Here is a 26984-nt window from a genome sequence, read left to right on the forward strand (position 1 = left end):
AGAGTATTGCGTCACAAATGCGCATCGCGCGAACCAGTACATCGTAGCAAGTTGATCATAACGTTGAAGTCAACGATATAATAGGAAACGCTGTCTGGATCTTGCTACATTGTTGAAAGAGGGATGTCCTTTCGCATCATCGAGTCGCTGTAGCAAAGACTCAAATGTCCACTCAGCATGCAAATCTCCATCATGAAGTTTAAGTGCTCTATCACTTCTGACAGGCTTCGATGAAAGATCCCTAGACACTCTCCTTTGCTGTTTGATCCTTTCTTTGATGAACATGAATCTGTGAGGTCAACCATTGTGCTGGTTGGCATTCATGTGGGTTATGACTTGGGAGAGTGTAGGATCAATCTTGCTCATGGAAATTCAGAGAGAGGGTGCACAATCTTTGGCTCTTAGTTGTGTGAAGGTTCATTCATTTTTGAATGAAAGTAACGTGAGACAAACGAAGTCAATACACCGAATAGTCAATAGATGTATTCTCAGACCCTTGGCAATGAGAATAAGTGGGCAATAATATATTCTTACTGATTGATTACCTACATGAGATGACAGTATTGTGAGCACACTAAAGCTATCATGTACCAAGACTGACAAGTAAGGAAAGATGCAGACTCAACAGGCTTATGAGCATGACACACTCTCATTGTATATGGCTTTATAGATGCAACTATTCTTATGCAGGACAAGACGGTGATATCTGACCCTCACGAATTCACTGACTTTATAACATGTAATGGTAGTGATTGACTGACAAACGAAACAAGCATTAGCAAGCAAACAATGAATCCTAACCACCAGAGATGTAGTAATCTATTCACTGTGGTGAAATACATGCATTCCAATGAGATTTTGTTATTTGATTTGTTGATTGAAATATCTCAATGTATTGATCATGATGGATCTTTTTGAGGTCACAGAAACTTAATCGATAACAGTAGTAACCTTAGGTCTGTTAGTTCGATCCCTTCATTCGAGCAGCAGCAGTAGCAGTAGCAGTAGCAGTAGCAGTAGTAATAAATATATTTGGGTAAGGCAAGGGACAAGGCTCGCACGGGCTACCTTTAATCTTCTCTACTGTGATTCCTCAATTCCACAATTTATTGGGAAACTTTCTCACAACCCATCTTTCGACTCAACTTCTAATTTCTCTCAACCTACATAAAAGGGTGCTGGACAATCAATTCAAAGGGAAATAATCACCCCCCAAAACTAACCCTTCATATCCAGATGCATCTGTCTGCTTCTGTGAAGTCATACTACCTTTGGTCTTTCTTACAAAATCCCTGATGTGGGGCGCAAGGAACACATATCGCACCCCCCACCTCAAAATATAACGATCCCGCCTGAATAGGCTCATCATGGATCGCAAGAGAAAGCGTGAGTACTTGCATATTACCCTACGACATGCAGACATACAGGCTGACGTAAATATTGATTTGAAGGCGAACTGCGCGACTTAAACACTCGCGCTTGGAATGGCGAGAAAGGTTGGTTTGATATGCGAACAACTCATAAACTGTTCTGTCTAACGTTGGATACAGACATTTATGCCGTGAACAAGTCACTAGACTCATCGCTCAAGAAGAATACAGCCTTCATCAAGCGCCTTCGAACCGCAATTTCAGCTGCGACCCTTAGCACCTTCCTACAAGAAATTCGAACCCTCAGCCTACACAAATATCTCTCGGAAATTATATCAGCTTGTTATGAAGGGCTTTGCAGACTCAAGTCGCCGGGAGAGGTTGAGGCGGGTGTAGAAATTGTCAGCGCATTACATCAGCGTTTTGGGCCGGCAGAATTTACGGAGTTTCTAGGATGGTTGGTAGGAAAAGGATTGGCTACACCCGAAAAGTCGTTATTGAAGAGTCTCGCAGCCGAAGCCCGGGAGAAGGAAGAAAAGGAGCGGATTGTACGACAGAGAGTACTTTTGAGAGTTGTCACCGAGTTGTGGCTGGTGGGAGTTTTGAGAACGTTGGACGATGTTGCTCGACCAGATGACGCATCTCACGGCAAGGAGTCTCTTTCGGGATCATCGAACAAGGCACCAGATACTAAAGCGAAACCGAACGGGGCTGGAAAGGGGGGAGGTGCGGAACCGTTTCCTCTAGAAGTTCTCAAGGATCTTCTGGGCCATGATAGGGATCATGCAAACTTGCCCTTACTGGTAATTTTTGTAAAAGCATTTGGTTGGGACATCCTCGGTGTCAGAGAAGCCGGATATGAGGGCAGAAAAATTGTGGAGGAAGACGGTACTACGAAGACGACGAACGATGCCACCGAAGGTGAAGGTGAGAATGAGGACGGCGACGAGAACGATTCGGTGGAAGTGACGTCACCCTTAGTGGACTCGACCGAAGATGCCCCTCTTGCTTCACCTGAACTCCAGGAGCGTTTCCGCAATATCCTCAACCGCTATTTTGAAGATGTCAAGGCGCACATTATTCGCGATCAAAAGGCTATTGCTAAACAGGCCCGCAAAGACTCAGAAGCATATGTCAAATCTGGCCAATTGTTTGAGGATCGCCAGGCAAATTACGAGAAGGCGCTTAAAGGGCAAGAACGACTTGTATCAAACGCTCAAGTTCTCGCAGAATCCATTGGCGCAGAAATGCCAGATCTCAAGGACTCCGATGATTCTTCGGCCTTAGGCAATGGAGGCATTGGGCTTGTGAAGGCTGGCGATTATCTGAGAGGGGAGGGTGAGGGCGCAGGTATCTGGGAGGACGAAGATGAGCGAAGATTCTACGAAAATCTGGTAGATCTCAAAGGAAAGGTCCCGGGTATGCTCCTCGAAGATGGTAAAAAGAAGAAAACAGATACGGACGAGCAAGTGGGCAAAAAGGTCGACACCTCCGAGACGATTCCCTCGGAGACCACTGCGCCCACAGCAAAGACTGCAGATGATGATCAGTCTACAGCCATCGCCAACAAAACCATTGGTGCCCAGGTCGATGCATTGCTTGCTAGACTCCCTGATCTTACAAACAAAGACTTGATTGACGAGGCTGCTATTGATTTCTGTTTCTTGAACTCCAAAGCTTCTCGTAATCGTTTGATCAAAGCTGTGCAAGAGGTTCCTAAGGGCCGCAGTGATCTTCTGCCATCATACTCAAGACTAGTAGCAACACTGGGAAAGTACATGCCTGACATTACCAAAGGCTTGGTTGACCACCTTGATCAAGAATTCCGTAGCCTTCAACGTCGCAAGGAAAAAGAATTCTTAGGCCAAGCCCGACTAGGAAACATCCGCTACTTAGCTGAACTGACCAAATTTGGCGTGGTTCCTGAGCATGTTATATTCCATTGCTTGAAAGTCAGTCTTGACGACTTCTCACGGATGAATATCGAGATTATATGTAACTTGCTAGAAAACTGTGGCCGATACTTACTTCGCAATCCAGATATGTCCCCTCGAATGACATCCTTCTTGGAAACACTGAAACGCAAAAAGTCTGTCCAACATATTGGCCAACAGGAGCGGATGCTGATCGAAAATGCCGTTTACTATGTAGACCCACCTCTACGACCAACGATCCAGCAAAAGGAGAGAACTCCAATTGATTTGTTCATTCGCAAGCTTGTCTATTCTGATATGACTACACGAAACTATGCTAGAATTATCAGGTCGATTCGTAGACTTCACTGGGAAGAATCGGAGGTATGTACTATCCTCAAACTTTAGAGGAGATTTGTTAACATTTTATCAAAGGTTGTCACTATTCTCGAAAAAGTCCTCTCCAAACCCGGAAAGGTGAAGTATGGTAACATTTATCTTTTGGCAATTGTTACAAGCGCTCTATTCCGTTACCACCAAGGGTTTGTAATCACAGTCATTGACAATGTATTGGAATACATTATTGTTGGTTTGGAGCAAAATGATTTCAAGTTCAATCAACGTCGGATTGCAGAAGCCAAGTACCTTGGGGAACTGTACAATTTTCGAATGGTGGATCATCCTGTCATATTTGACACAATGTACCGTATTTTGACATTTGGTCATGGTGAGCTTCAATCGCAGCATTTTACAATTTTGCGGCACGCTAACATGATTAGGTGGACCACCTGTGCCTGGTCGCATCAATCCTTTCGATATGCCTGATGACTTTTTCAGGATTCGTCTTGTAGCCATTCTATTAGAAAGTTGCGGCGTTTTCTTCAGTCGTGGTGCGGCAGGAAAGAAGCTTGATTATTTCTTGTCATTTTTCCAGGTATATTATATTACAATCCCATTATTGCTGCCATGCTAACCTGTGTAGTACTACATCTACACAAAAGATCCTCTCCCTATGGACGTTGAATTCATCGTCAGTGATGTTTACGCGGCCACAAGACCTCAATGGAAGCTTGCTTCAAACATAGAAGAAGCTAGTCGTGCGTTCCAATTGGCCATGGCCCAGGATCAAAAGACTGCTGGCATCGAGAAGGTTGCTGAACCAGAGGAGCCTGACAGTGAGGCATCATCAGATGAAGGAGACGCAGGCATTCCAGAAGGAGATGTCGACGATGTTTCCCTAGATTCGGAAGAAGAAACGGAAATTGATGCTAATACCGACAACTTAACATCACCAACAGGAAATGAATCAGAAGAAGAGAATTTCAAAGTCACTCGCCAGGAAGAAGAAATCGACCCCGAAGATGAAGCCGACTTCGAACGTGAGTATGCTAAAATGATGGCTGAGAGTCTAGATTCCAGAAAATTTGAACGAAAAGCGACCTTCGATGTCCCACTTCCCATGAGACGCAAAGACCGTGAAGTCGCAAACCCAAGCGAATTGCCTAAAGAGACTACCTCAGAAAATGGTCCATCCAGTGGTACAATGGCATTCTCACTCTTAACAAAGCGTGGTAATCGACAACAGGTTAGAATTTCCTCCACGAGATATTACAATTGTCACTAACTATTCACTTGTTAGACTCGAACGGTAGCCCTCCCTTCAGACTCAAACTTCGCAATCGCTATGAAATCACAACAAGCTGCCGAGCGCGAGGAGCAACAACGCATCAAGAATCTAGTTCTGAATTATGATCTCAACGATGGCGAAGAACAAGATGGTGACTCTGCACTGCAACCCTTACTCCCTAATCCCAATATTCACACTTTCACTTCAGGTTTCGATAAAAATGCCTCTACAACGTTCTCCAGATCTGACAAATCTGGTAGTAACCGTAGTGGACAGAGGTCAAGAAAACTACAGCTTAGTGATGTTGATTGGTATGGTCCCCCAAAAGAGTCTTCTCAGATTCAAACTCCAGGAAATGCCCTAAAAGAAGAGAATCGTAAAGCCCGGAATATTCCTGAGTTGGACGTTGGGATAACTTCAGTATCTACGCGAAAAGTTTCCAAGTCATGCCCAAACCTCACTGTTGAAAGTAGCCCAAAAGATAAAGGTTCCCCCCAAAAGGAAGAGAATCTGCCAATGAGAGATACGCCTGGAAGTATTTCCAAGAAGTTCCGTCCGAGATAATAATCTGGCTTTCATTTCGGCAATTTGGTATCCTACTTTGAACAGAGAACAACTCAAAAATTTGCTTTCATTTCTTCTTGCCAACATTACTAAAAACAACAAGGATAGACGAGTGCTGACATGTTCCCCTTTATCCGGGGACCGCTTAATAGGACGTGATAAATTTTGGTATTATCATATTCGCATTTCAAACCCGAACTTTGACTTGGGGATTGAGTTCGCGAACACATAAGTATACACTTCTTCTCTGCTCACTCGATATGAAGTTCACCGCTGTCTGTGGATACTTCTTCTTCGGGTGTTCATTCATTAGGGAGGGGTATGATTCAACGTGGCCCATTGTCGACCGAGACTCAACGCATCAGCAAACAATCAATTCCGATGATGGATGATGAGTTGATGTTTGTCAAGGTGCTAACTAACCCAAAGAAGCGGCAATCGTAGTGGAGATGGAGGATGGGATGCAGATGTAGCTCTTATGAGGATCCGAGAGATGAACCTTTACAATTCACTCTGGTGACCAGGACGGATGGACGCGCAGTTGATTGGTGGGCACATGAGAAGTGAAGTGAGGTACCTAGATAGATATGATGCTGAAGAATCGCACCGTGATGAAGATTAGAGAATTTGGTGGCCAATCTCATTTTTTTTTGTTCATGCACTCGTTGCACTTGCGTCCCTTATCTTATCTTACCTTGCCTTGCTTCCTCTGTTGTCGTCGATCGTTTTACATTCTTCACGTGCATGCATGCATATGTTTGTTTCATCCTCACTATCCCATTCTCGCCCGATCCTTACTCTTCTTCTTTGACGACCAGTAGAGGACTCGGGAATAGATATAGATATAGATAGGTACCTACCTGTACGATAGATAGGGAGATTGTTATTAGGAAGATATGGATGGATTCGATTCAGCATATATTTGTAAGATACTCACTATTAATTGAAAATGAAGTACAGCACATTATCTCATATTATATCGTATCGTATTGTTTTGTAGTGTTTTGACGTAGTTTATAAATACCTAGGTATATACATCATATATCACCTAGCTAATTGATGTAGTAATCTAAGAAAATATAAACATCTAGGTATTTATTAAACATTTGTTAAAAATTAATTAATCATACATTCTCGTTTACTAACCCTTCCCCCCTTCCCCCCTTCTCTCTTCCAATTACAATTCCAATTCCAATTATTACACTTCCTCTCCCTCCTCTCATAATCCCATACTCCCACATCTATAAACAACATATCAAATTACACAACATCACTCCACTCCATTCAAACTCCATTCATCGTATTCATATTCATAACATCCATTCATTCTATAAGATCATTCGTAGCTTCGCAGTTGTACCACAACGTACGTCATGCCTATTCTATTTATTTCCACCCAACTCCCTCGGCTTTCACATCATATATTTTGTTTACTTCTCTTCAACCTCTGGCTCAACCTTTTCAGCATCTGTCATGATTTCATCACCATTTCCTCCACTCTCGGCTGCCTCCATGGCCATCGCAGCTTGTTTAGCAGCTTCGGCCATATCTCTCTTCCTCTGTAATTCAGCTTCTTCTTGTTTCCTGACTTCCTCACGCTCAGCTTCGACTTTGTCAAAGTAGCGTTGAGCAATTGGTCCTGCTACCATGCGGATATCGTCCATCTTTGATACGTAGACAGCCTTGGATGCGTCTTCACCTTCATCGTAGAGCCAGTCCTATTTCCTAGTTAGTACGACTAATTCCAGGGATAAGCAAATCAAGAAAACTAACCTCGCTAGCCTCAAGCTTAGCCTTCAACTTCTCCTTCTCCTCATCACTTGCAAACTCGGCATATTGATCATCGATCTTGCTTCTCATTTCGTAAATGTAAGTCTCGAGTTCGTTCTTCTTCTCTTCGGTATCGGCGACCAATTTGTCTTCCATGTTCATGGTGTTTTCTTGTTCAGAAGCAGTGGCAATGGCGGCGGTGTCGAGGGAAGCGGTACCAGAAACAATTGGAAGATCACCCTTTCGGACTTGCTTCTTAACCTTTCTGGTCTTTGGTTTATCATCGGTGTCCATAGCCTTGGTGGTGTGTGTTAGTTTATCATGTCCCTGTAAACGGGGACGTTTTGCGATACGCTCGTCTTCAGAATAGGGTTGAACATTATCAGAAATTTGGTTACTCACATCATCCTTCTTCTCACCATCCTTCTCTGGGATTGGCTCCTCAACTTCCATATCTTCAACGTAGTAACCTTGCTCAACGTTCAAGATACCGTGTAAATTGAGACGTGCCTTCAATTTACAGATCATGAAGTCATCCTTTGAGTCGGCCTTAACGTTCTTCACGGTAAATCTTCCGATCCATGGGTTCATTGTGCCGGGGAGTAATTCTGGCTTGGCATATTTGGCCTCTAAGTTGAATGGTTCCTTTCTGTAGAAAGTAAGGATCTTGGTTGAAGGCATAATTCCACCTCTGTTGAAAACGGTGAGGCTGGTATCTTCATCTGGAATATCTGGGGATTTTTCCCATGTGAATTCGATTGGGTAGTTAACGATATCGTGAATGGCAAAGTCGCGGACACGGAAAACTGGGGAAAGAATGGCGCAACTGAAAGCACATCCTCTCGCGATAGCCTCATCTTGGTTGAGGGTGAAGGAAAGGTTCTTTCCGAAGAATTGTTGGATGCGCTCCTTGAGAGCTGGGACACGTGTGCAACCACCAACAAGTTCGATAATGTCGATATCCTCAGCCTTCAATCCGGCGTCGGCCAAAGCTTGCTCCAAAGGAACGTGGGCACGGCTAAGAAGTGGCTCAACAAGTGCCTCGAGTTCCTCACGCTTCAACATAGCGCTAACATCAACGTCGTTCATCAAAGATTCAATGTTGAGAGGAGCCATGGCGTTGGCGGACAAGATCTTCTTCAACTTCTCGGCACCAGCGGCAACACGGACCATAGCCTTAGGGTTGGTCTTGATATCGATCTTGTACTTCTCCTTGAACTCTGCGGCGAAGTGCTCAACCAAAGCCTTGTCGAAGTCTCGTCCACCGAAATGTCTGTCGTAAGCAGTTGACTTGACGGTGAGTTCACCCTTTCTGAATTCCACAATCGAGGCGGTATAGTTGGAGTGACCAATATCGATGAAAGCCACACGACGGGGCTTCTCCTCAGGACTTGGGAGATCCAATTTAGTAATACCCCAGCCCAATGCAGCGGCGGTGGTATCGTTCATTAAACGAAGGAGCTTGACACCGGCAATCTCAGCAGCATCCATCAAACTTCTACGTTGAACATCGGTGAACCATGCTGGTACACTCATGACCATATCTGACACTGGAAGCTTCAACTCAACGGAAGCGGTTTGTTTGATCTTGCTCAGGTACATAGCCACGAGTTGAGTAGCAGTGTATCTCTCCTTCTTGCCCAAATATGTGACTTCCGCACCAACTTGACCATTGAGGTCGACGAGAGGAGCCGAGACATAATCTTGTTCCAAAGCGACATCTGGGTCCTTTAACGATCTACCTGCCAATCTCTTGAGGGATCCAACAGTGTTCTTGAGGTTGGAGATTTCTTGTGTCTTCGCTGGTTCACCGAGGTATCTGGCTTTGGGTCCGAATCCTACAAGGGAACTAGATGGCAGACATGTTAGAAGTAATTCAAATGAAGTGGAATCCAGATAACTTACGGAGTTGCACGATTCGAGACTTCGTTTGTGATCTGCGCAAAAAATAGTTAGCATAAACTAACCCCCACCAAAGGGAAAACCCATCCAAGAGTGTGAAAATACTCACGACATCGACACCACGGTTTCTTGCGACCGCGATGACTGTGTTCAGAGTACCGAAATCTACACCGACGACTATTACACCATGACAGTTAGTATCAAAGTCCCCATCAAAGAGCAGAGCTGGGTAAAGTAGTCATCACCTACCAGACATATTGAGTTTGAGTTGATGTCTTTGCGCTTAAAAGTAAATGGGGGTATGTAAAAGGTAAGAAGAAGAGGAATCTTCTGCAGATAAGGGAAGAAAGGATATCTAAAAAATTAGAATTCCTTTTTGGAAAGTCTAAAAAGAAAAAGATAAAAACTTTTTGGGGGGGGAATATGAGAAAGTTGTTCTTGTTGATAATCAAATCCTCAAGTTGGTTTGTGGTTTTTGGACAAAGTACGAAATCGAAGGGGTTCTCAGAAATTTTAATTTTTCAGTCTAATCTGGCGAAGGCGCGGTCCCGTTGTCTACACACACCACCTGGGCACACTACACTACAAGCGCTTCCAGCTTAACGAAGAAACTTCTCGATCTTTCTCGACCAATTCACTTCATTATTACATCAGGGAATTTGCCATACACGGCTATTTACAGATAATAGACAGACAGCCTTATTCTTGCGTAATATTTTGGATTAAATTAGGTATATTTCATATCTTATATATAAACATAAACACAAACATAGATAGGTAAATATCCATAACAATACTAGTCGGTATACATTTAAAGTTAGCATTTATATATTCTTTCCTCTCTCTTCCTTTTGATATTGACATAGCTCCATAGGTAATCATTCACGATTATATCTGCACCCAGGTACGAGTATGGATATAAATGATTTCCCTCTCTCCCCTCTCAACAAACCAAGCTACAAACCCCTCCCTCCCCCAAACACTTCCAATCATTCTCCCACTTTCTACTCACTTCGTTCACCCCTCTTCATCACGTGATACGATTTGATAATTGATAAAGCGGACGATAAGGTGAAAACTAAAGTCAGAGCCACCAAGCAAACCCTGGCAGGAGTAGGACGGTCGGAGCCACTTTGAGCCACTTTGTTGGTAAAGTGACGTCTGTTTGGTGGGGGGTGGGAAGATGTTGTGTTGGCAAATTTTGATCAAAGAGCCCAAAGAGAATCAGAAACCACATCATAACGAGTTTCGCCCTATTCTTTGTCACAAAAACAATAAATGTTAGGTATCAAGCTTCATTGGGACCATTATAGGCATTGGCATTAATAAACATATTCATATGTCTAGTCACAGTAATCATGATGTTTTCTGGGAATCCACATCCTGTATCGTAAATAAGTCTTAATTGTTAAACAAGTATCCAAATTCAGGGCTTAGTTTCAAAACGTAGACATGACAGCAAACTTGTTTCCTTTATTCGAATTATTCTACTGTAACTCTCTCTCTCTTCAGTTTCCTTTTATCATTAATTACAACTCCTGCCAAGAGTCATGGTTCTCTGGCCTCTGTGATGCAAAATTCCTCCACATGCCTTTCTATGCTCGTGGTCTGGTATGGTTGTTTGTACGCCGCGCTATGCCCACTTCAATATGGTGTATAAAAAACCATCAAAATGCAAGATGCAATATGCAGATGCCATGTTATATGAATGCCCTTCGTAACGCCCAAGAAGTTCACCCTCCCTGTGCTTGTTCCGTAAACCTTTTCAGCCGAGGAATCTTCCTACAGGCTCTTTGGGCCCAATCCGATAGATCCCATTTCCCTTCCAGAATTTCGAAGCCCTATTTCCACCGGAGACTCTCCTCATCGTTTTGGTTTCCGTTCGGGAGAGTTTGAACTGTCAGAATGCTGATCTCTATCTGATCGTTGGTCTTCCATCTCAATTGGGCCATCCCTCGAATTGGAACGAATCAAAGACAAACGACCCAGAGGACTTCGTCCATTTCGGTACGAAGATGCTTGAGGAACTGCCAAAGAATTTGATGTCGTTCCATCAAGGGACGCCAAAGATTCCACTGAATCCTGAAATTTACCCTTGGCCTCTGGCCCATCAGGAATTTCATAAACGTATCCCTAAGTATATAGTTAGCACTGTTCAATTTGCAAAGATCTATTATTGCTTACCTGGTTGTAGTATGCTCCAGCTGGTGCCTTTTGATTGGCTTGAGCAATCTCATACTTCTTTCTATCCTCTTCTCCCATGATACTTTCCACTCGTCTTGGCATGTACACTGAGTTTGTGCCGGTAAACCCTGACACATAACTATCGATAGATTCTCTGGATCCCGTGGGATTTTGCCCAGAAGGTGCAACGCGTCCCACAGCAACGCTAGTAAGAGAGTCATTGACATGTTGATACCATCCACCTGGGAGTCTCTCGGCAGCTGCGAAACGACCTTCGAGACGAGTTGGGGGCAACAAGGGAAGCGTTGGGCGGCGAACTATCTGGTTGTTTCGAGCTTCGGCAGCGGGTTTGAATGTTTCTGGAATAACATTGAGATCATCTCCAGCCTGCTCTGCTGCTTCGATAACTTGTTGTGGACTTGTAGTCGAATCGGCAGCTCCAGCATCTGCTCGAGGTCCACCCCAAGTTCGTTGTCCACAAGTGAAGATGCCATAAACCATGTAATACCAATTAAAGAAAGGATTAATGATAAACATCAATGGGTAGAGCCAAATCTTGAAACGGCGAAGTTTAGCGCCAAAGTAAATCATCATCAACCAATTAAGGCCGAGTGAAATACCAATAAATCCAACTGGAAGATCTTGAACTTTCTTTGTAGTTGTGATAATCGAAAGTACCATGATGAAGAATAGTAGAGCTGTTGTTCGGATCGTGTTCTGCATAAATCGCACGACGGCCAAGATTGGATATCTCTTCCAGATTCTGATGTCAGTCAACATACAAACTTCATTGGTGATAAATCCCAAGAACCAACGACGGCGCTGCTTAATCAGAGATTGATAAGTTTGAACAGCTTCGGTCTTGCAGAAAGCAGAGGTACACATTTGAATCTGAAATCTCTTCTTTGCTCCAATCATGAAAAGATGGGTGAGCCATCGATCCTCTCCCAAATGACATTTACCGTAGTCGAAAAGATCATCGCATTGCTCAGCCTTGTCAGCAAAATAGTACTTGGCCATACGGCGAAAAGCAGAAAATCGTAGCATCGTTAAAGCTCCTGGCAAACACGTGACGGAACCACAACCTGACTCGACTGTTCGCTCAAAGAGTTGGCCGTGAATGTATTCCATATCTTGGAGCAGAGTAATGAGACTGTGTTTTTTGGTAGTCGAAGTAATAACCCCTGTCATTGCCAGCATATCTCTGGTGTTCCCCGGACTCAGCTCCATATCGTACATGAAGTTCTGGAGACAAACACGATCCAAAATACAATCGGAGTCGATGAAAAGAATGAACAGGTTGTCATTGCGCTTCAGGTATTCGGTATAAACTTTGTCGATCAACTTGAATGTGGCCTTCTGGCAGTGACGCTTTCCACCGTGTGGAAATCGGGAGACTGTAATTCGGGCAGTTCGGTAGGTCACGTCGATACTCTTTGGATAGGAATCTAGGGATAACGGAACTCCTAATGCCTCAATCGTCTTAAGGTATAATTCATCCTCTTGATCGCCATCGAAGGAAAGAAAGACGTGAATACAAGAAGGAGGGTAATCACAATCCACAATTGAATCAATAGCCGTCACCAAAATATCTGGTTCTTCCTTGTAACATGGCATGACAATCACAACCTTTGGTGCTGAGTGCTCATCTAACACTTGCTTTATACGTTTCTTTCGCCCCAAGGAATTTGTTACAATTTGATAGACGCAAAAGAGCCATGGAATAGTGAGAAGAGCTGCGAACGACCAGAATCCGAACCATTGGAGGAAGGTAACCATTTCCTTTGGGAAATATTGAGTGACTCCTTCTGGTAAAGGAAGCGTGACAACCATAATGGGCAGATAAATCGCTCTGTAAAAGATCGCGATTAGCAAAGCCTACACACACATTCTTCAATAGATTTCGTACCTCAAGAGAAAGAAGACAATCGCCACGATTATTGACAACACCCGGACGGACCAGTGCTCAGCCTTTTGGAAAACCTTGAACAGACAATACATGAACGCTGCCAGCCAGAGAAACCATTCGAGGAATGCGGCAAGCATTACTGAGCCCACTATGGAGGTATAGACGATCTGGAACAAAAATTGTCAGTAAACTATTCTTCACAGCTCCATCGCGAAAAAAAGGGCGAAGACATGAGCCTGCATAGGGAACAAACTACTCACGTCTCTCACCGGCCATGGTGAAGTATCGTATTGAACCATCTTGAACCCCGAATAACAGTTTTAAATGTGATAGACTTTCCGCAGACGGGTAGTATGGATGTGGGCCGAAAATTAAATCGCCGGCAGCAATATCTCAAGTTTGGGAACGGAAGAACACCATGCGCGAGGTTTCGAAAAGTGCCCGTCTGGAGATGAGTAACTAAAGAGCAAATTCGTCAGAGTGTGTCTGTGAAGAAATATTGGATTCATCAAACGTACAAACCAATGACTCTCCAGCGAGTTGGTCAATCTGAGTAATTCAAAGATCTTCCGTCACACGGTATTCGAGTTCCTGCTTAACCAGGTCAAACAGGTCAAATTCGAGAATAAATATGTTGAGCAACGCTCCGCCTAATCGGTTGAAAAGTTTAGGTAGACACAAGATGGTGTGGGAAAGAATGAATCGTATTCACTCAAGAAGGCGGGTTTGAGGCGTAGATTATCTCTGTATGATTTTGTGAAATGATCGTGAAAAGGAGAATGAAATGCAGGTTATCGTGGTTTGCTGCAAGTTGGACTATCACAGCAGGAAATGGGCGAAAGCTGCAGTATAATGTCTTGGAATATCGAATTAATGTTTGGTTGAAACGAATGGATGCCCGTTAGATGCGAGATGGTCCTAAAAGGAGAATTGAGGTTTCACCAAACGATTTGAGGAATTAAAATTTCTTTTTGGAACGATGAAAGGAAAGGAAAGGAAAGATTCAATCTTCCAGTGATTGTGACAAAGTAACAGGTCAAGAAGGGGAAAGTAACATGACAGTGGGAACGAATGAAGATGATGACAATGTTGGCTCCAACGGCGACCCAGCAAAGAATCTTTCTCTCGCAAGAATGATTAAATTTAGAAGGAAGATGATGAGGTCGACGAAAGGTATTTGAAGAGGTTCGACCGGTGGTCCACGAGGGTCAAGTAGGAAGGAGAAGAGCAAAAGGAAGTTAAATCATCACCCCTGCTTGACTTGGAGAGGGGGGCGTGGTGGTGGGTGAAGTCCTTTTTCTTATACTTGTTGTTACTTGCCTCCCAGGGTGCATATTAGAAATAAGGAAATCTTCGACCGTTTCTTTAGACTGCGTCCGTGGGGCTTCTAAGGGTATAAGGGTATACAAACTACACTGCATTGGAAAAAGCTGGGATGAAATCAATGTAACCACTGGCTCCTGGACTCCGACTCTTTTTCTCTCTGCTCGTTTGGACCATATCCATCTCACAATGGAGGGAAGTGTCGTGGGACTGTGAGAGGAAGTGGGATGAAAATCATAAGAGGGTACGAGTCTCTAGTAGATGTGAAGAGTTCGCACGATACTCTTTTGGGTAAGGTCACATCGAAATATCCAAATCACCAAGGCGCTTTGATGATCGTGGGGGGGGGGGAGGGGGTAGTGGAGTCACTGGAGTGGAAATATCTTTCCCGCCAAGCTATTCAGGTCCCTAGTCAGTTCTAATTCATCTATCGATCCTTTCCGCTGGTGCTAGGAGGTCCAAGTGTTTCCGGCTTATGTTGGGATCTATGACCAGGTGGGAGGGGAGGTGGGTAGAGAGGTGGGTAGATAGGTACATGATGTGGATAGCATTTCTACAACATCTCGAGAACCACTGGTGAACATGTAAGATTACTAGTACATCGTAGACACCTGAGGTATCCATATCTCCAGCCATCATCATCATATCTCTCTCATCGTTATACCTTCCTCATCATATCCTCCCTCCTCCCTCCAAACTTCCAAGAATCCTCACGTGTCAACGCGAAAGAGGTATATGTTGACCCCAAAATTAATTTGTATCCCATTTTTAACATCCCCCTCACCACCGGATTGTTCGCGCCACCGGATTGTTCGCGCCATGGTCAAAAATATCTCAACCCTAGTCAAGCCCGGATCTTTTTCCTGCCCCTGGTTAACATGGATGTAAGGGCAACGAGTGGCCAGTTTCATCTTGCAGCTAAGAAGCGAGTGCAGCTTTGCAAGGTTTTGCAGCAAACGACCTTTCCAACGCGGTTACAAGAAGCACAGCAGCCAATTCTTTGCGAATATATTGATTGACTTTGCATGATACTTTGCCAGTCGCTCTCGTCTACTTGGGCACATTGTACATGCCCAGGACTTAGCCCAAGAATATCTATTCTTCTTCATGGATTTTGTTCTAACATTGTATCTGGTCGGTAGATCATTGGTTCACAGGTTTCTAGAGAGAATTCACCAAGTCGATTAAAGATGATCATCAAGTTTTGAAACTCTCAAACATACCTATCCTCCTCCACATCCAAGTCACGTTTTTCACGTCTTCGCATCAAAGAACAAGTATTTTAGTCGGTTCTAAACTCTAATTACTCATGGTGATTTGATTTAGTCCAGTCAAGTAAAGTTGAATTATCGTTTCCCGTGAGTAATTCATTCTAATTTGAGGACTTTCGTCAAGCTAAATTTCTAGGGCGGTTGGATCATGACCCTCGACTTTCAATGATTCTACGTACATTCGACGAAGACACGGCAGTATTGCATGCATAGTAACAAGAACAAGTTAAACAACATAGGAGAACAAGAAATCTATCCGAATAGGAATACCGAGACCGAAAAAGATTCGATCCAGAATTAATCTTTACAATATCCTGGGATCACAACCATCTTTTCGAAATTCACTCAACATCTTACATTTTGTGGGAGTGGAGGTTATGCCATCCATATCTACTTTTTTCTCTTCTTCCGTCAAGGTGCATAAACGAACGACCATTTGTACTATATACTAGGTAGGTAGGTAGGTATGCAGAAAGGACGATACCAGAAGAACTTCAGCCGTTGATTTTCTTGCACAGTAACGTACAGTCAAATCCAGAAGAAGCGTGAGGGTGTGAGCATTTTCCCCTCCTCTTCGTCCTACAAGGATGACGAGTCCTTCAGCTGTTGGTTACATTTCCCTTCTTCCTAGTATCATCAGTGTAGCCGGCGACGATAAAAACGGCTGTGCCAATACCTACATGGTGATCCGACTTTCATCCGTCGGAAGATGTCAGCCGTCAAGCTTTCATGCCCATTCCACGCATCACATCTTCTTTACTATCTGTACCGCAGCTTTTGTCAAGATCCAGCCGCAAATACCTGAACTACAAACATGGCATCATCAAATAATACGATGTAATAAGAAATGCAGTTAGCCTTCGAACTGCCTCCATCTACGCCACAAGGGACATCCTGTTCAGCCTCTCAGGTCTTTAAGAAGATGTTCATTTGCTTTGACCGTTCTCAGACCTTTTGACACCTGGGTATGAATCAAAAACATCAGCAAACTTTTCTGGAAGCTGGACCTAACCCAGGACCAGATGTACCGGCATTGCCAATGTACCCAATTAGGCTGACTCTTTTGACTTCTATTATTGATCTCAAACAGCATTCAACCGTCACCTGACAGAAAGACTTATCGATGGATTATTACCTATCAAAGCTCGTTGATTGTTTCTCTCTGGTCACATTGTAGGAGATGGGAAGCCTTATTCTGTGTAAACATTCAATCCTTTCAGCTGGACAGACTCTTGAGTCTTTATCATTGCTTTTTCATTGCTTTGCCTTACCTTACCTTATCTTACCTTACCCTCGGCTCAACCGAGATTGTTTTTCTTTTCATTTATTCTCATCGCCCATTCTGGACCAAGCGTACTAGAGCAGGTACGACAGTACATTTAAGGATCCTCGGAAAGGAATGGTATGTCAGGTTACCAAAATGCATGTGGTGCTTCCCCAAAAGATCGTCAAAATTTCATTTAATATTGGGGAACCAGAGTCGGAGTATTTTTAGGTGCCATATGAACGAAATTCAATCTCAGCTTCCTCACTTGAATACGATTTTGTGCTTCTACAAGATATAACATCAAGGATTTATACGATATATGGGATTGTATGTGTACATCCTCCGTACGAAGTATCCTAACACAATTACTGAAAGATTAAAATACACCCAAAACACACAAAACACACAAGTTCGATATGACGCCTCAACAAGCCGCAGAAAAACTTCAGACGGATTACTACGAAGATATATAGGTCGGGTAGGTATGAGTTTTATTACTCTCTTCCACAATTAAGAGTCCGGTATCATCTTGAAACAAAAGATCGCAAGGAAGTTTCAAGGTCAATGCTTTCACCCTTCACCGCCTCCTACTCACATCTTTCATTTCTGCCCTTCTTATCGTCATCATGATTCAGATTTTGTTTTTTCTCTCTCAAACTTTTGAAACTTCCTGAGTGGCGGAGTCTTCTCGTATTGTGTTGGCATACATTTTTTTGTGCAAGCTGTCATATATACTGAATTTCATATGCACAACACCCCTTTTACACACATGGATTTTATGTACCTAAGTAGAATGTGCCAAGTAAGTGATACTTGCGATTCAGTACCGGTATTATTAGTATGAACGTATGACAAGCGAGTGCTCATCCTTTGGTTAGTAGACGAACTGAGCGGTAATGAGTGGATTGTCAAAATCTAGATCTTAGTCCAGATTTTTGGTGTCAAAATTACTGGTCAGATTTACTTTCATCTACGGAACTTTAGGTTTTATAATCTGATTACTGATCATGTTTGCACATCATCGATATTGATTATATTGCCAGCCTTTGCTTTGCTCTTGCGAAATAGGCATTATGTATTCTTTCAAACTAGCATGTTTTTTCAATATGGAGAGCTAGTTAGCTTTACAATATCCTTTCCTCGTCAATCTTACTTTAGTATGATAAGCTTCCATCAATCGAATTAGCAACGGTGATTAGACTCTCTTAGCAGAGCTTGTCCCTTCTTCTTGTCCTTGAAGATCAAAAATAACCTTTGACAGAAGAGTGTGAACGATGGAATAAACTTGTCTTCTAATTTCATTCCTTCGACTAATTGTATACTTATATCATTCCCAATTAACTGGAGACGAGAATTATACTTTACAGTGCGTAAATGAACAGGTGCAGGATGAATATCTATCTCTATATATTCCGTCAACCCACAAAATTACTTACTGTTGATTGATTGATTGACTGATTTTGTGGATTACTGTGGGAAGTATATTTATGTGATGTGGTTAATCTTTCTGGAATTCTGGGTGTCTTTGTTGTGTGTTAAGGCGGATGTATATTCATAGTCCTGTATACTACCACTTCATCTTCAGAACCTCAACCCAAAGATGCACACAGTACAGATCTATTCTATTTAAATCCAACTGTCATCTATAGCATCTCTTCATAGTTTTAATTTAAATATGCATACATGGTAAACACATTTACTTCGCATAGCCGTTCTGAACTTGCTATTCATACCTAGTATTCACATCTATATTTATCTCTCCACCAAATAAATGAATATCTCCTCATCAATTTACCTTGTACATGTATACACAATAAAACGAATTCTCATATATTAAACTCGCTATTCAAACTTGCTTTGTATGATGCATGTGCATATGCATATACATATCTCTACATGTCTCTCCATCGAAGAGGTCAATGAATGCATGAGTAAGTGATGGATGAATAGGAATTGGCTGAATGAGTAACAAATGAGATTAATGAGAAGAGGGAGCAGGGGAAATACTATCTCTATATAGTAAGATACATACCCCTACGATACAATAACCATATAACCATACAACTACATCCTCATATAAGATAGAGAATAACTCGAATGAAATGATACTAGTAAAGATAACAACGTTAATACTTCTTGTGTATGAGGTGTATATTGATTTAGAATTCTTGTAAGATTATATTTCTCTCCTCTCTCTTTAATGTTTAAATCCTTGTAGTTGTTGTAAGTTTTGTTAGATGGTTCGATCTATAATAGATACCTAGGTACTTGAAGATTTGAAAGATTTGGAAGATTTGGAAGATTTGGAAGATTTGGAAGATTTGGAAGATTTGGAAGATTTGGAAGATTTGGAAGATTTGGAAGATTTGGAAGATTTGGAAGATTTGGAAGATTTGGAAGATTTGAAAGATTTGAAAGATTTGGAAGATTATTATATTATATATATAATTTGTTATATTTATATTTATATTTATATTTATATAGATACTCACTCGTAGGAATATGTTTTTTTGTATAGCTATAGCTATAGCTGATTATATTTTTATAATAAAGAATATCTAGCTATCTATCTATCTATCTAGTAGAGAGAATATCTTGCTAGTACTGTATAGATATTATTGAGAGGAGTTTTGATATAATAATTGTTGGTTTGAGAGAGATACGGAAGATGTGGTTCTCACTATGTGTAGGCCCTTAAATATCTATTTATATTCAATCTAAAAAACTAGCTAAATAAAGGAAATAATAAACCTTATATAGACATTACTAAAAGAGTTAATCTCCTTTACTTTTGTCTAATAATCATTATACAATTGTCTTTATATTGAAATGAATTCTTTAAAGTAAATTCCCTTGAATAAATTCCCTTATTTATATACTCGAAATTCTTTTTTATGGCTTCAAATATAATAGTAGAAAAAGAAATTTGTGAAATTATAAATATTCTTTATTTATTAGTTAAAATCCCTGACCTCTTACTAACAAAACTAATCCCTTTTTTCTCTTAATTCTATTTCATTTATTTTATTATTTTGATATCAATTTTATTTATATTGATTAGATCAGTAAAAGCTTAATATAGTTTTCCTTTTGTTATTATATTAATTGGATTAATTGGATTATTAATCTAGATTACTTTAATGATTTTTTTTTATATATAGAATTAATATAATATTATAATATCAATTATTAGTCTCTTTTTACTAATCATTTCCAACTTTATAAATAAATTATATAATAATTTGAAATTAATATATAGAATTAATGAAATCTTCTTATTGAGAATAATATTAATTATAAAAATGATTACTATATCGATATCGAATTCCTGAACTAATTTGTATAGTTTAGATATTAAAACACTATATATGATTTTCTTGTATTTGATAGATAACTAATAAATAATATTAATATTGTTGTGTTTATTTATTATTATAATTATATAGTTTATTTGAAACAAATAGTTTTTATTGTTTGCAAAAAAGATATCAGTAAAGATAATAATCTTAAATGAATCTAGGTCAAATAATATGTATTTGAGTTTTCTGGTAAAGTTTTCTTTTTGTTATTTGATATGCTTATTTAATATTGTAATATTATCCTTACTAGATTGAATTGTTTGTATTGTTATAAATAGATCGAAAGATGCTTCAGATTGATATATAGTTGTAATATATACTTTACAGACTTATTGTATAATATATTGTTTATATATAAAAGTATATTTCCAAACTTTATTATATGTATTGTATATATTTATAGATCTTATAGATACAAGCTGTAGATTATCGTATTGTTTTTCTTAATTAAAATGAATATTATTACCTTTAAGTATAAGAGTAATATTATTAAATTTCAATAAATAATTATAAATAAGTTTTTCGCGATTTTTAGTTATAAAACCAGTTTACTTAAATTATTTGTTTTTAGTTTGTATAAATGTATTATCTTTAACAATAAGTGTATTATTTATTTAAAGTTCTATAATACTGAATTTAGTTTTTTTATTATTAATATATAATAGATAAGGATTATATATAGATTACTGTATTTTAAGCTTCTTGTAGTGATGGGTATAATATATCCGGAATTAATAGTTTTCTATCTTAGGAATATTATATAATAGTTTAACAATTAATAAAATCATATCGATTGGTAAATCCATTTCTTTTAGAGTATGGGTATAAAAAGTATAATACAAGTTCGAAGTGGATTGAATATATACCTGAGTGATATTTCGAATATATATTCCTATATCTATCTTTTGAGTATTTGTGGTTAGTAAAACTAGAATATATTGATATAATTATTAAATTATCAGGAATTATATCAATACAGATATCTTATCAGTATTATTATATACTTGAATAATTAATCTCAACTTATAGAATTCAATATCCATTTCCTTGTTTTTGATTTTATTAACAAATTGCGATTTGAAAATATATATGCCAAAAGGAATATCCAAAAGTAATACAACCTCGAATATATCCTTAATTGTTAATTTATCAATCTCTTTCTTTCTGGATTCTTTATATAAAATAAAATCCTTAGAATCAGCAGTAAAATATTCGGGGTGGTAATCTTATATATAAACTCTAATCTGAAATATAACTACTTGTAGAAAAGATATTAAAATAGAAATCTAGTTATTTTTGAATAAATCCAAAAGAGATTTCTCTGAATTTATTGAATATATAACCACTATTCTTAAGGGAAATAATATAACTTTGCTGGATTTTAGCAAAATTATTTCGGAATTAATATTATAATCAATTTTCTCAACCTCCTCAATACATCCAGCTTCTAATTATTTATAATATAGCTTTATTAATATAGATCTAAACCTTATAGATTTGTAAAATAAATCAAGAGTACATATTTCCTTTTTTATACTAATAAATAAAAAAGATTCTTTCTATTTACTGGTAACTATTTTATTACCTTCCCTTCAAATCAAAATCTTATTATTCAGTAATAAATCATGAAATATAGTTGTAAAGGGTTTATTACATGTATTCAAGACTTTTTATACTTATATAAAATTATATAGTCTACAAACCTCTATTATAGCTTTAAAGATTATAGTAGTATACTATTGAATAGTAGGTATTGAAGGGCTGGTATCGATTATATAGAGAAATGTATTAAAAACGAGTAAGGTAGGAATTAAATCATCAGGTTTAATAATATTATTAATTACCTTTATAATTATCTAAAGTATAACTATTTTGTGAATATCAAATTTATAAACTTTTTTGTAAATAATTTTATAAAATCTATGTAATAGTATATGAAATCTTTCAATAATATTAATCGAATAATATACCTCTATAGGGACTGTCTTTATTTGAATGAATATTGATGTAGTATATTATTGAAACTCTTTTTCAACAAAGTTGGTATTAGTATTATAAATGATATACTTTGGTGGATCAATATATATATCAATCCAGTATTTATAGAGTTTATTTTATGTATACTTTATAAATATATTGTTTAATTATCAAGCAATTTAAAAATATATAGCTTTATTAACAATATACAAAATCGAATTATTATTGATATAAAGTATATTAATAAGTATAGTATAATTAAACTTAAAATCCTTATTAAATAAAGAGAATTTGAATCTACTAGGCAACTTATTATAAACTTGATAATAATAACAAAACTTAATAAACTATTTGATCATCTTAAAGTTTTTATTATGTCTAAAGCATTTGAGTATTTTATAAAACTTGTATATAGATGGATAGCCGAATTAATAATAAATTCATTGTAGCTCAACTTCGATAAGATAGCAATTATTATTACCAATAAAATAACTAATTAATTCTTTAATATTAATATTCCATAGCAAAAATATATAACCAAATCGTTGATATACAGAATAGATACCTTTAGGTGTAATAGCAATATCATCAAAATTGTTATATTTGAACCTAAATTTATTTATATTGATTAAAGAGAGTAAGAATAGAAGATTGGCTTTTATTATATTCTATTTTATCTTTTTAAATGAAAGCTCAGTATAAAACAAATCAATGGAAATTGTTATTCCAATATTGTACTGAATTGTTATCTATCTAGTAGTAATTATATTATACTCAATATCCTCAATCTTTTTTTATATCAAATACTAATTATATTTGATAAATAATCTCTCAACTATACCTATATTAATCATAATATCAAAGAATATATCAGTACTATATTGCTTGTTATTTATAATAAACATTTTAATTATCAATTTATAAATACTTGTAGTATTGTTGAGATTAATTATTATTAAAAAACCATTACAAGCACTCATAGAGATAAAGAATGTTCTGAAAACCCCTCCAGAACTGTTTATATCAACAAAATATTAATCAATAAAATAATTATTATTATTGTTATTATTATTATTACTATTATTATTTTAATCATCTTCTTATCCAATATCAATAACAAACTGTTTGTATTGCTTTGTAAAACTCTTATTATCAAGATTGTTATATTTGATATAGTAATCTATCTTAAATCAATCTTTTTCCTTTTATATATACTTATAGTATCTATAGCCCTTCTTTTTGTAATCAGGGAAATAATAATTATCCTTATCCTTATCAACTAGTATAGAAAAAGATCGTTATTCAATATATTTATTATAAAGTTTCCAAAAAAAGGAACTTGAAGATTTATTGTTATAGAAACATCGATTTGTAAGAAATATCTCAAATGATATATTTTGCTTCGAAAATGCTTTTCGATAAGAATCAATAATTTACTTAATCTAATTAATAAATTTTATAATAATTGAATAAGGGTTGTATATTACAGAATAACATTTTAGAATACTATTATATACAGATAAAATTCTAATATAATATGATTAAAAGTTATATATATTTCTAGGAATAGTATATTAAATAAAGCGTAAATCTATAATCATTATATTAAATACTTTCTAAGATTCTTTAATCGAATTCTTCTTAATATAATTCTTGAAAATGATTTTATTCTATTTAAAAAATATATTCTACTAATATTCAGATCCTTCGAAATTATTAACCATTATTTTATATATACCCTTATATATTTCAGGAAAAGTATTAAGATTAGCTTGATAAAAGTCTTTAGCTATATTTGAAAATATAATCGAAAAGGTTATCAAAGTTATCTCGATTAATACAAATACCCTACAATAATACTTTACAAAAATAGAAATCTTTAACTGAAAAGAATTATCGATACCCTTATACTTATTATTATCTTTATAAATCTTAGAAAAATCAATAAAGTAATGATTCTGATTACATTAATTATTTTTCTAGTAATTAAAATGATTATAATAACCCCTATTCTTATTATCTCTACTATTATCTTTGTTACCACCTCTATCACCTTTATTGCTATTATTACCTCGATTACTACTATTATTATTATCATTATCTGAATTATTATTATCATCAAGTAATCCTACAAAAACATCAACTAATGGAACCCTTGAACTTGGTAAAAGTGTATTTCATGTATCCTCAGATTGAAATGAAAATTGGAATAAAGCTAATCCTCCCATTATATCAGAAGGAAGGATTAATACAACTTTACCAGATTTCAACAAAATTAGTTGATTAGCTATATCATTATCCTTAGATTCGGGAGATTTGGCTTATGGTTTCGGATTGAGTTTGATAGGAAAATAAGCCTATTTTATTAATACAAATAATTGTATTTCAGTAAACTGATATTCCAGAAGTTGATTTGTAATCTAATTATAATATTTATTGTAATCAAACATTTCTATAAGAATATTCTCGATATTTATATTAATATCAATATAAACTTTATAATATTACAAAATTATATGAAAATTATATAATATCAGTTTATCAATATTCCTTAATATATTTTTATAAATATAATCGAAATTGGATATGACTATATCCTGAAAAGATATATTAGTGATCTTTATATTCAAATATATAGCTTTTTTAAAAAAAAAAGTATCTATTAATATAATACTCTATTTCCAATTTGAATATATATTCTTTGTAAAACTACCTAGCTTTATTGAAATCCTTTGGAAAAGTATAATTCTAAAATTCTTCTTTAAATCTCAAATCCTTAATTTCCTAAACTTTTCTTTTTTCAATTAATATTTTATTAAAAGGAATATAAAGATCAAAAGGAATAATAAGATAAGGATAAAGAGAAGTATTAATCAAATCCAAATCTTTATAGAGGGAAATACTGAAACCTGCTTGTAGAGAATCAATATTATCAATTGTTATATCGATATATCCTTTTATACTAATAGATTAATTAAATGGAATCGGTTTCTTGCTAATATTGGGTTTCTTATTAACTTGCTTAAAGCTAGTATTAGCACTTATCTGGGATATCATAGTGCTAATAACAGGAAGTAAAAGAAGTAAAAGTGAAAAAGTATTTTGAATAAATAAGTTAAGTAATTTGTGATATTATTAATTAGTATTGATTTGAAAGAGATATAGAAAATATAGTTCCTATTATATATAGGTCTCTAAATGTCTATTTGTATTTAATTTAAGAAACTAGCTAAATAAGGGAAATAGTAGGCTTTATATAGACACTATTGAAAGAGCTAGTCTCCTTCGCTTTTGCCTAATAATTATCATACAGTTGCCTTTGTATTGAAGTGAATCCTTTGAAGTGAATTCCCTTGAATGAATTCCCTTGTCCATACAATAATAATAATAATAAGGAGTTTGAGTTGAGGTGAGTTTAGTTTGGTTTTTGGGTATGTACAAGGATGTTTTTTAGGGTGGGATGGGGTGGTTTGGGGTGGGATGAGTTGATTCTATTTGATTTGTCTTTTATTTCTAGTTTCTGTATACCTGTTTCTTTCTAGTTCTTTTGGGGTTTACGATTAAGGGAGTTGATTTATAGATGTATGTATGAATGTATATATGAATATATGTTATTACTTATATTATACTCTCTTGAGTTCAGAGGTTATAACTTAAGACGTATAACTTATTTAACAAGTTTCAATATTATCTATATATTATATTCATATATCGATAATTATCAATAAAACTTCTTAATTCTTAATTCTTAATTCTTAATCCTCGATCCTCGTTTCAATAATAACAATTATAATAATAATTTAATTATTCAGCCACCTATCAACCCTCCTCTCCAACCCCCCCTTTCAATACCTCTCCATTTCAAATCCCAATCTCAATTCTAATAATCTATTTCTTCTTTTTCTCAAATTCGAAAGTAAATTATATTCTCTCCTCCTCTTTAAACTTCTCTAATCTACCTATTCACAAATCTCTTATTACTTCTTTTCTATACTATTCTCTTTTATATTCCTTCTATACTCCTTTTATACTCCTTTTATACTCCTTTTATACTCCTTTTATACTCCTTTTATACTCCTTTTATACTCCTTTTATACTCCTTTTATACTCCTTTTATACTCCTTTTATACTCCTTTTATCATTCCCTCATTTTCCCTCTCACCTCTCACCTCTTACCTCTCACCTCTCGCCTTCCCTTTTCTATATTCTATATTCTATATTCCTATTTTCTAGTAGAACTATAATTACAACTAACTAGAGCTATTAATCATTAATTTATCAATAACTTCTATCCATTCAGAATATTAAGACTTAAAAACTTCGAGACTTTCAAAATCATAAAATACATTATTACTTGAATCTACTATCTAAGAATAGAGTAATATTTGAATTATAATATACATCTTATATCTTACATTTCATATTTCATATTTCATCTATCCATCTCCCCCCTCGCCCCCCAATCCAACCAAATCTTACCTAGCTACACCTACAATCTAAACCTCCAACCTATTCCACTCAATCCTTAATCAACCTCAGCCTCTTCTC

The 26984-nt window shown here is 37.1% G+C and overlaps 3 protein-coding genes across 3 annotated transcripts; 1 reads left to right on the forward strand and 2 right to left on the reverse strand.

Annotated features, from left to right (window-relative positions):
• Positions 1 to 1367: 1367 nt before the first annotated feature.
• EAE98_004234 (uncharacterized protein) lies at positions 1368 to 5474 on the forward strand (the record flags this gene model as incomplete). The annotated part of the gene is made up of 7 exons (XM_038951854.1): positions 1368 to 1386; positions 1452 to 1496; positions 1551 to 3667; positions 3719 to 4010; positions 4063 to 4217; positions 4266 to 4868; positions 4923 to 5474. 7 exons carry the CDS (start codon positions 1368 to 1370, stop codon positions 5472 to 5474), a joined length of 3783 nt encoding a protein of 1260 aa, XP_038811390.1.
• Positions 5475 to 6592: 1118 nt separating this feature from the next.
• On the reverse strand, positions 6593 to 9676 carry EAE98_004235 (uncharacterized protein). Its single transcript, XM_038951855.1, has 5 exons — positions 9396 to 9676; positions 9256 to 9323; positions 9150 to 9181; positions 7248 to 9093; positions 6593 to 7192 (listed from the first exon to the last, which is right to left on the reverse strand). The coding sequence occupies exons 1-5, from the start codon at positions 9400 to 9402 to the stop codon at positions 6905 to 6907; spliced, it is 2241 nt and encodes a 746-aa protein (XP_038811391.1). The 5' UTR covers positions 9403 to 9676; the 3' UTR covers positions 6593 to 6904.
• Positions 9677 to 11009: 1333 nt separating this feature from the next.
• EAE98_004236 (uncharacterized protein) lies at positions 11010 to 13538 on the reverse strand (the record flags this gene model as incomplete). The annotated part of the gene is made up of 4 exons (XM_038951856.1): positions 11010 to 11279; positions 11331 to 13182; positions 13240 to 13406; positions 13500 to 13538. The coding sequence occupies 4 exons, from the start codon at positions 13536 to 13538 to the stop codon at positions 11010 to 11012; spliced, it is 2328 nt and encodes a 775-aa protein (XP_038811392.1).
• Between the last annotated feature and the right edge of the window lie 13446 nt (positions 13539 to 26984).

Source organism: Botrytis deweyae (genome assembly GCF_014898535.1).
Source record: "Botrytis deweyae strain B1 chromosome Unknown BDEW_008, whole genome shotgun sequence".
Lineage (NCBI taxonomy): Eukaryota > Fungi > Ascomycota > Leotiomycetes > Helotiales > Sclerotiniaceae > Botrytis > Botrytis deweyae.

What these genes read in the sequence shown, in the direction of transcription:
- EAE98_004235 (XM_038951855.1), bottom strand. An exon ending in GTCTCGAATCGTGCAACTCC is followed by an intron (nt 9,094 to 9,149) that starts GTAAGTTATCTG and finishes TCTGCCATCTAG; the next exon opens with TTCCCTTGTAGGATTCGGAC. An exon ending in CTAAGCTTGAGGCTAGCGAG is followed by an intron (nt 7,193 to 7,247) that starts GTTAGTTTTCTT and finishes ACTAGGAAATAG; the next exon opens with GACTGGCTCTACGATGAAGG.